Below are 10,458 nucleotides of genomic sequence, written 5' to 3' on the forward strand. Positions count from 1 at the left end.
CAACGTTCCCCCTAATAGATGGAAATCAAAACACTGCAGACGATGGAAAACCTGTTGGTCAGAATTCTCAACTCACCAAGTCAAGTAGAGTTTATTAGTATGCGCACAAGTATGGTGAGGTACAGATATGATGAAAATCTTGCTTGCTGCAGTATTACAGGCATATAGACTCCATCTACTCACACAAACAAAATTATAATTTTCTACCAGACGGCGAAAATATAAATACTGCTAAAAGAAAAAAGTAATTAGTGCAAAAACACAATTTAAACAAAAACTATTGCATAGTAGTGCATGAGGTGGGCCATAGTGTTCCATTGTCAAGGTAGGATTAGTGTAATTCAAGGACCTGATGTTTATAGGAAAGTAGCTGATCCTGAATGTGGTGGTGTGGGACTTCAAGCTTCTCGCCGTCCAGTGGTAGCAGCAGAAGAGGGCTTTTCCTGGATGGTGAGGTTCCTTGATAATACATGTGCTTTCTTGAGGAAACGCACCTCATATAGATGCTTCCAATGGTGAGAAAGGCTGTGCTGGGCTCTCTGTGGCCTCTTGCGTTACTGTGTATTAGAATTGCATACCTGTTCATAATGCAAGCGGTCGGGATATTTTCTGCAGTGCATCTGTGAAAGTTCGTTAAGAATATTTGGTGACTGGCTGAAAATCTTTAAACTTCTAACAAAGTAGAGGCATTCATGCGTCTTCTTCATGATGGCATCTATCACCACATGCTCACTTCTATATGACACTTTAGGTTAAAGAAGGGAATGATAAATTTCCGACACTGTGACCTTGTATCTGTAGACAGTGGTTTCACATGGATGGAAGTTCTGATGAAAATGGAAACTCAGAAGGTTAGGGTGCATGATTGGGGATCTCCCAGTAAGGCTGTCTTGAATCATATGTCCAGAATAAGATACTGTAGGATACCCATGTTCTGTCTCCAGCCAGTGATCTCATGAGTAAAGAGCTGAAAACCCCAGGACAATATGGGGAGGATATTTGTGGAGGTGAATGTGATGTTTGTGGTACAAGATCAGTTTTACTTCTGTTTACTTAACTCAAATGTCGGCAATGCTGAAAATAGAAACTTTTTGCTGCATTCCATAACTGACCCCTGGTTTTATCCAGCCGTAAATATCTTAAAATATTAAACCGTTTTCAGAAAGTAAAAAGGAATGGGGGGACAGAAAGGAAAAGCTGCAATAAAGAGAGCAGAGGGATGGTTAGGAAGAGAGAGATGGAAGGGAAGAACCTGCCTCACCCCAGGATACATAATATTTATTTATCAAAACCATTGTACCTGGTTGATACAATCTCAGATTTTCCAAAGTATGTTGCACAGTGGCAGCTTTCTCCGGGTGCTCCGGTTTCCTCCCACAGCCTCGGGAAAACAACCAAGATAATCAAGGAAGTAGACACAAGGAAATGCAGACGCTCGTTCACAAGAATGGACACAAAGTGCTAGTGTAACTCAGCAGATCCCGAAGGTACCCGACCTGAAACATCACCTATCCATGTTCTCCACAGATGCTGCCTGACCTGCTGAGTTACTCCAGTACTTTGTATCTTTTTTTAAAAAGATAATCAAGGAATATTTACACCCTGGTCTTTCCGTTCTTGCCATCTCTCCCACCAGGGAGCAGATACAAAAGCTTGATAGCATGTACCACCAGATTCAGGAACAGATCCTTCCTACTGTTATCAGGCTACTGAACGCGCCTCTCACAAGCAAAGGCTATAGTCCCAATTTTTAATCTGCACTTTCTCTGTCGTTGCAACATTGCACTCTGGTATTTTCCTCTTTGCACTCCCTGTGTATTTATGTATGGCTTCAGTGTACGCATGCATGGTATGATTTGATTGGTTAATACACAAATGCATCTTGGTACACACGACAATAACAAACCAATACCAATTATCAATGAATTTTCTTAATAACACTATTTAGTTTGGGGGATTAACAAAGCTACTTTCCATTACAATAAATAGCACTCATTCTCCACCCACAGGAATAGTGTCACTAAAACTCCCATAACAGTCTTTTCAACTTGTGAAACTTCACTAATCAGATGTTTCCCAGGAATGTCTCATGTTCATAAATTGAGGAAAGGCTGTATCCTTAACTCCCAGGAATCTTGGTTCAACAGTATTGACAGCTTCTCAATGCCGGCTGCGATATTAAACAAGTTTGCATTTATAAGCTGCACCATGTAATGACCCAAGAGGTGGACTGAGCACAACCAGGAACATTCCTGCTTCTATAAGCATTTTCCATCAGTGGACTAGCCAGGATTCCACAGGGGGATCTGCTGCTGAGCTGGAGGGTTTGATCTGCAGCTGGTGAACACATGCTGCCACTAACTGACTGCTCTACCAAGGCAGACGGATGAAAGGGAAGGAATCATGTCATGCAGGAGCAATATCCTCGCAGGTGATGGATAGGGCAATGGAAAATAAACCAATGCAGAACAGAATGCTGCCAAGAGGAGAGCTGGAATTTACCATGTTCATTCCTGGAGCTTCGATTTATAGCTTCTTGATCTTCAGGGATGGGTGTTAACCAATCCTTTACTAAAAAGGAAAGTTGCCAATACTGTAAACCCAAAACAAGATCAGATTATGCTGGGGGGCTGTATCTGTGTTAGAGCGAGGTGAGAGACAATTCATCAGGAGGGCAGAGAGGTGCAAAAGGAAATCTCTTCCAGTGTGTTTAACAGTTCTCGGTGCCTGAGGACTTTGGTCACCTGAACAACCTGATCCTGTCCCCCTGGGGTAGGAGGCTTCGCAGTTGGTGGGCCTCTGCCAGAGCCAACTCTTCTGGAACATGTAGATCATAAAGTTAGCATTTCGTACTTCCGCGATTCATTAATCATTATCATGTAATGTAGTTTTTTGGGACATATTTCTTCATTCTATGAAACAATTTCAACCTAAATTGAATATAAAGCCACTCTTCACTAGTAGAAATAAGCTGCACCGAAGTATGCAATGACATTTCACCGGCTTTTTCCATTTATGCAGTTGTGCTTTAACAAAATTGGTAGTTGGTGGAGCTGCCCCTCACACTTCCAACCATCTGGCTCTGACCCTGGCCTCCACTTCTCTCTGTGACCGTGTGGGTTTCCTCTGGGTGCTCCGGTTTTGTCCCACTTCCCACAGAAGTGTGGGCCGGTGGGTTAATTGACTGCTGTAAATTGCCCTTAGTGGGCAGATGATTAGAATCTGGGAGGAATTGCTGGAATGTGGAGGGAATGAAATGGGATTAGTATAGGATTAGTGTAAATTGGGTGACGCTAGTCCGTAGCTAGAAAGCTCCTCGGAAATGCTCGTTGCTTTTGTAAATCAGGGCATAATTGTCAGCAGTGGTCCTTTGATCTGGATGGAATTCATCCGAGGTAGCAGCATGGAGCTGCTGTAGAAGATGTGTCACAAGCATTCAATTCTTGCTGTAACACTGGAATATCTTCACGTTCCACTGCAACCCATGAAAAGGGAAATGAATAAACTTGGAAAATATAGCCCAGCTTATCATTGGCAGTATAGAAGTTATGTTATAGTAGTGTAAAACATTACTGATGCAGCACCTGGAGCACTATATTCAGTTTTGGTTACTGTGCTGTAGGAAAAATGTAATGAAGCTAGAAAAGCTGCAGAGAAGATGAATAAGAATGTTGTCAGAACTCGAGGGCATGGTCTATAGGAAGACATTGAGCAGGGTAACACTTTATTCCTTGGAACGCAGGAGGCTGAGGGGTGATTTGATACAGATGTATAAAATCATTAGGGGAATAGATAGGGTGAATGCACAGAGTTTTTCTTTACCCAGGGTAGGGTAATCAAGAACCAGACGACATAAGTTTACGGGGATAAGGGCAAGATTTAATAGGAACCTGAGGGGTAATCTTTTCACTGGTGGTTATATGGAATGAGCTGCCAAAGGAGGTGGTCGAGGCAGGTACAATAACAACATTTAACAGACACTGGGACAGGTACAGGGATAGGAAAGCTTTAGAGGGTTATGGGCCAAACGGGGGCAAACGGAGCATCTTGGTCGATTTGTTTCCATGCCATATGATGCCAGACTGTTTAATTAACAGAGCTTTACTCAACTATAAATTGCACCATTTATATTTATAATTGCATAGTGGTGCAGCAGTAGAGCTGGTGCCTCACAGTGCCAGAGGCCTGGGTTCGGTGCTGTCTGTAAGGAGTTTGTACATTCTCCCTGTGACCATGTGGGTTTTCTCTGAGTGCTCCGGTTTCCTCCCACATTCCAAGGACGTGTAGGCTTGTAGGTTAATTGGCCTCTTTAAATTGTCCCTAGTATGCAGGATGCAAAAGTGGGATAACATAGAACTGGTTAACGGGTGATCGATGGTCAGCGTGGACTCAGTGGGACGAAGGGCTGTATTTCTAAACTAAAATATGATTGCAATGATTTTAGACATGCGGGTCGTAGGTTTAGAAGTAGTTATAAATTGATATATCACTGGTTAGGCATGAGATGTCCAGTGGGGGATAAAAATGTTGTACCTGAGGGTACCCCACGAACACAGGGTACAAAGTCTTCAAGAGGGGTCAGGATCATATACGTCATCGGGTGGTGCCGCGAAACGGCAACCTCGCCAGCAGCGTGTTCGTCCTTTCAACTTTTTGTTGTTCTTTAGTTTGGCTAAATGTATGTTTTAGTGTGGGGGTTGGTGGGGGGGAATAGGGGGAAAACGTTTTCAGTCACTTACCTTTACGGAGATGCGACTTTTCTCTTTGTCGCATCTTCGCCCCCCTCGCGGCCTAACATTGGTTAGGATTGGTGCGGCCTTTCTCAGAGACCGGCCGAGAGCTTCAGCAGTAGGCGTGGCGTGGAGCCTGGGATCCCTTGCCAGGGATCGCCAGAAGAAGTGCTCCGACCGCTGGCCTATAACATCGTGAAGCTGCGGTCTCCGGTAAGAAAGCGGCCAATTCGGGAACTCCAAGCCGCGGAGTGCGAGTTCCGATCCGTACCTACGTCTGAGTTTCGATCATTCCGACGGGAGGGCTTGTACATCGGGCTGTCCATAGCGGCGACTACGGAGGGTTCATGGCCTCGAACACGGGTGAACAAAGGAGGAAGATTGACTGAATGTTATTGCCTTCCATCACAGTGAAGAATGTCGATTCCACTGTGGTGGATGTTTATGTTAAATTCTATTGTGTATTGTGTTCTTTTTGATTGTATGGCTGCATGGTAACTCGAATTTCACTGCACCTTAATTGGTGCAAGTGACAACTAAATGTGAACTTGAACTTTAACCCAGGTCCCTGCAGGAATAATTTCCTTAGTTCTAAAAATAATGAACCATATCTTCTATAGTCTCTCAGTACAACTATTTATAAACTTCATACCTGATGGCTGGCAATGACACGGTGGGCCGAAGGGCCTGTTTCTCTGCCATATGGCTATGATTCAATAACAGGTCTCTCAACGTTCCTGTGAAACCCCTTCGGATCCTCAGAGACTTGACCTTCTCTCTGAAACGTGGAGACCGGAAGATTTAGGAGTGATTTGCTAAGATGATACACATTAGTCACGGGGAAAGACTCAACAACAGGGACTCTGAGCTTGGGAAATTCTAAAAATCAATTTGAACTCTGTGGTCAAGATTCCAGTGAGTTGCGGAAAACCCATTCTGTTTACAAAGTTTTGAAACACTGAGCTGTTAGAATTTAAACACAAGACAAAATCAAAGGCTACTGTATATCCAGTTGATATTTGAAAGGAAATGAATTAAAGGAGATTGGGACAAAGCAGCCACTACATGCACAATGGGAACAAGTAGCGAACATTAACCATCAACATTTGTAACCCAACACCGTGGAGAAATGTCACCACATTTTCATGTCCGACAGTTCTTTCTAATAGTGCAATCATTTCCTCTCTTACAATGCTTCCTTTATGAGGAGTGTCTGGTGGGGATAGAGTCACCTTAACCTCAAAGCTTTTATCGATTCCTCTGCTCCTCAATAATAAAGTCCATCACACATCCGGAATCTAAGCAAAGTCACCATGGAAGAAGGAAAAAGAATGGGTCAGGCAACTTCGCAAAAGGAAAACTGGACACTATGGCAAAGGAGGAGATAATGGCTCGGGTAAAAAACACCTTAGTCAAAGAGATAGGTTTTAAGAAGAGTCTTTGAGGTGAAGAGGGTTTCAAAGAAGAGATGCAGAGTTGGCAATGCTCTCAAAAACAGAACAAGTGAAGAGCATGCAGAAGGAATGGAAATAGATGAGCAGAAATTTTGAAAGAGGAGCAATGTCTGAGACAAGGTTGATGTTTTAGGAACCAAGGACTGAAACAACTAGAATGGGGGTGCTGGGAGGATGGGATTGCATTGGTCAGTAATGAGATACAGCTTGAGAAGAAAGATAAGGGAGAAACAGATAGGTTGCACAAAAGATGAAGGTTTTCCCATTGACAAGAACCAAACACATTTCTAAAGCAGATTTACACTAGATGTGGACCATCAGATCTCTGCACAATCAATAACAATCACACTGTTAACATTTGTACCAATGTCAAATCGATAATGGACAAAGCAATTTCTCATTGCACGTGTAACACAGGAGAACTCTTGCATTACACAGTACTATGCATTATACATATTGTTATATTTCATGGATAGAAAATCTAGTAATAGGCAGGTCAAGAGCCCTCTGAATTTTCTTTTATTTATTTATATTCAGGATCTTGACCAACATTTCTTGCCCATCCCGAATATTCCCTTGAGGAGGTTCAGCGAGCTGCTTTCTTGAACCACTGCAGTCCTTCCCATGAAGGTATTCCCAGAGTGTGTTCAGAGACGAGTGGAGGGGAAGCTGCAGGAGGTGGTGCTCTCCTACACCTGCAACCATTGTACTAATTGGTTGTCAAGGTGGGGGGTTTGGGCAGGGCTGATGCAACACGCTGGGCACACATCCGGAGCACCCATGGGAAACCGACGCGGTTACAGGGAGAACGGACAAATTCCACACAGACAGCAACGGAGGGCAGAGTCAAACTGACTAGTGCAAACAATCCTGATGGTGCCTCTTGATGACATAAACAGGAGGCCATGCCTATGGAGTGCATCAGTCAAACTTTGAACCTGAGGGTAACAGATAGTAAAGCCGGAAACAGGTAATCCAAGGGAAACCTTTACGATGTGCCATCGAGCGTATGTATGCATGTATGCATGTGTGCATGTCTGTAGGTGCATGGCTACACGTGTGTGCTTCTGGGTGTGGACATTCTGCTGGTGTGTGTGTATGCATAGGTACGTGTGATTTTATGTGTGGATGGCTGAGGTTGCTAAGTATGTGCACGCGTGTGTTTATGCATGGGTGCGCTGAAGTATGTTTATTCATGTGCTGCTGTGTGTACATGTGCAGGGTTCCGGTACAGACTCATTAGACCATGGGTGTAAGCTATGGCTATGTAAAGGATCAACTACAGCAGTACATCAGCACTGTTACCATAGCTGCTTCTAAGCTGCCATGTTTAATTGCATCTGACAGTAATCCCACTGACCTGGACAATAAATGTTTGCAATCATTTCTCTGCACTTCTCTGTCAACACCCCTTCACTAACGCCAGCCATTGTGCCCACCATTGATGCACCTGTCTTACATTACAACCATGACCATGTCAACAAAGCCCATAATAGACTGTAAAATGTTTTGGGACTTCCGAGGCTGTGGAACCCTCTCTGTAAATGCAATCCTCAAGCTTCTTTTTTATAATCTGAACCCAACCGTACTAATTCCATGTTACACTCATTCTTGGAAGAATTGAATGAGAATACGTAACAAAGCTGGGTACCTGAAAAAAAAGAACACAAACGCATTCTCAGCAATAACACAAACGGAGCTGGAGTAACTGAGCAGGTCAGCAGCATGTCTAGACATGGATAGGCAACATTTCGGGTCAGGACCATTCTTCAGACCTTTTTCCGAGTCCTCCGGAGATGCTACCTGATCTGCAAAGTTACTCCAGTACTTCTTATGTTGTACACAAGATTCCAGCTTCTGCCGTTCCTTGTGTCCACATTCTTAGCTAGCTTAGCACTGTTTGGAATTTCGCACAAATGAACACATATGGAGGTGCTTTGTTGAGGGTAATTCTAAGCTTGCACAAAGCAGCATACCTGTGCCCGGTGTTTGAGCCACTTCCCCAGGCTCCTTCCATTCGCCTTGGCCCATTCCCTCAGATTGGTGTATATCTGTGTCCTTCAGTGCTCCAACATTGCGGAGGAATCTCTTGTTCCTGCTCCACACTCTGTCTCCCGGATCATTAGAGGGTTGATACCGTCTGACTGGTGGCCTGAGGTTCCTGTGGAGTAAGAGTGTCCTGGCTCCTGTCACATTCTGTTCTTCTTAATCAGTTTACAACTGCTTCCTTTTAATCTGATTATAAACCGGTCGATTTATCCCGAACTAAAGACGACCTATGCTTCGAGTTGAAAGCACTTTTATTCACTAAAGCAATTGAAGGCCCCTTGTCAGCCAATGAAGTAGAATTTTTTTTTAATGGCAAATGCTGGAAATCTGAAATAAAAACAGAAAATGCTGGAGACACTCAGCAAGTCAGGCAGTATGAGTGCAGAGAGAAACAGTCAACTTTTCAGATAAAAAGGCTGAGCTCCTTCATCTGTGTGATGTATCACTAACGCTGTGAAGTCTGTGCAATTCTGTACAGTCTGGCCTACTGGCAGGTCCCAGACTCTACAAATGAAAGGAGGAACAGAGGGATAGCAGGCAAAATTGGCAAGTCTTGGAACAGAGAAAGCGAGAAGTCTAAAGCTGGAGAACTCTATATCATGCCCTGCAGGCAGCCATACACCCAGATGGAAGACGAGAGATTGGCATAAACATGAGCATCATAGCGGGATGAAGAAAAGTCCTGTCACCAGCCGCAAAGCTCAGTATCCACTCCAGAGCACACGACGATCCTCAAAATATTGGCTCCCGACCTCAACCGTGTCACAGAGCTGGACAGGTCAAGGGCTTGAAGGTTGAAAGAAATGCAGTGCAGGTATTAAAGTTGTGGAAGGTACTGAGATGTTAGATGGAGAGACAACTCCAATTCAGATCCTACACTTGTTGGAGGTCCTGTCTTATTGATAAGATCTCAAGGAATGCTGTCAAGATCTACATGCTCCTAATGCAGCAAATGAGATTTACATAGATGGACAAAAATGTTGGCAAAAATGGATGTGCTGTGCAGAAACGCCAGTGCTGTACAAATCTTTGGCACTACATCTCTGAAGCTATAGTTGTTGGACGGGATGTATTTATAATGAGATGTTACAGTGAGTTCCTGTCAATGCTCAAAGATCCAGGACAACTGGAACATTTGCACTGAGTTCTGTGCCAATATCAACCCTCAACCAACATTGTTGCGAAGATCAGATTAGTGAGGGCACTGTGCTACACATTATGTTTTCCTATGCCACAGCCTTCAGTATGCCTCAAAATTGCAAAAGGCGCTATACAAACACAAGTCTTCCTACGTTGTTGGGCAGAGGATTCTGCTGGATTGCATGGTCACAGTGTAATCGTTGATGGTGGCTTTCAGAGTGAAGCCGCTGGCCATCACTGGCCAAAACTAGCCACACCGGCAGACTTTGACCAAGCCTGAGATGCCAGGAGCATGGTACGGTGTCGGGGCAGGAGGCTGGCCATCCTGGAGCTCAGTGGCAAAGAGTTGAGAGGAGAACCTGCCATGGTAAATGAGTGAAGCAACAATCAGGAGGCAGACTTTGTAACTTCATCGCAATGGTGAAACCCAGGTACAGCCTGCAAACTGTGCCACGGATGTCCGCACGTCAAGCACAGCCAGACACAGTACAACTACCACAGTCACTATCTGAACAATCAGAAATCCCAATGGTGTAGCTGCATCTCACTCACTGGGTTTTGCCTCAATTCCCTCCATCTTACTGGGCCCACCACCCGCACCCTTATTTAACCTACTGAATTCACTGGGAAATGTATTATAATATATTGTATCATCACAAAAAATGACATAATGCAGACAGAAGAGACTGCAGATGCTGGAATCCGAGTAAAGAAGTGCTGGTTAAAAGTGTGCATTTGATTTCCTTCAGCAGCTTTCTTTTTACACTGAGCTAAGAATGTGTTGGGACGTTAATGTAAATAATATCCAATCGTATATAAGATCTGTAGGTCAGCAACACCAGAGTCCTGTGTGTGCTGGATTATTGGAGTTGTACTGTTTGTGATAGTCGAACCCTCAATGGTGAGAATACTGCGAGAGCAAGCGTTTCCACGGCCTCTTCACCTTGTTCAGGCAGGAATCGGATATCTATGTGATACGAGGGTTTGTGATAAGTTGGACCGCTGTTTGAGAAACACTGCTCAAATATAATGGAAATGAGGAAACCCCTATCTTCGAGGACAGGCTGGACCCTGAACTCATTCAG

At 44.1% G+C, this 10,458-nt stretch overlaps 1 protein-coding gene across 1 annotated transcript in view; it reads right to left on the minus strand.

Annotated features, from left to right (window-relative positions):
• Window positions 1–9,608, minus strand: part of myo7b (myosin VIIB) — a 124,641-nt gene extending 115,033 nt beyond the window's left edge. Inside the window, exons 1-3 of the mRNA XM_033032264.1 lie at window positions 9,526–9,608; window positions 8,161–8,345; window positions 7,769–7,835 (exon numbers count right to left, since the gene is read on the minus strand). Of these exons, the coding sequence (XP_032888155.1) occupies window positions 7,769–7,835; window positions 8,161–8,345; window positions 9,526–9,608 (335 nt within the window). The remainder of the gene's footprint in view (window positions 1–7,768; window positions 7,836–8,160; window positions 8,346–9,525) is intronic.
• Between the last annotated feature and the right edge of the window lie 850 nt (window positions 9,609–10,458).

The sequence above is a fragment of the Amblyraja radiata genome, chromosome 13 (assembly GCF_010909765.2).
Source record: "Amblyraja radiata isolate CabotCenter1 chromosome 13, sAmbRad1.1.pri, whole genome shotgun sequence".
NCBI classification, from domain to species: domain Eukaryota; kingdom Metazoa; phylum Chordata; class Chondrichthyes; order Rajiformes; family Rajidae; genus Amblyraja; species Amblyraja radiata.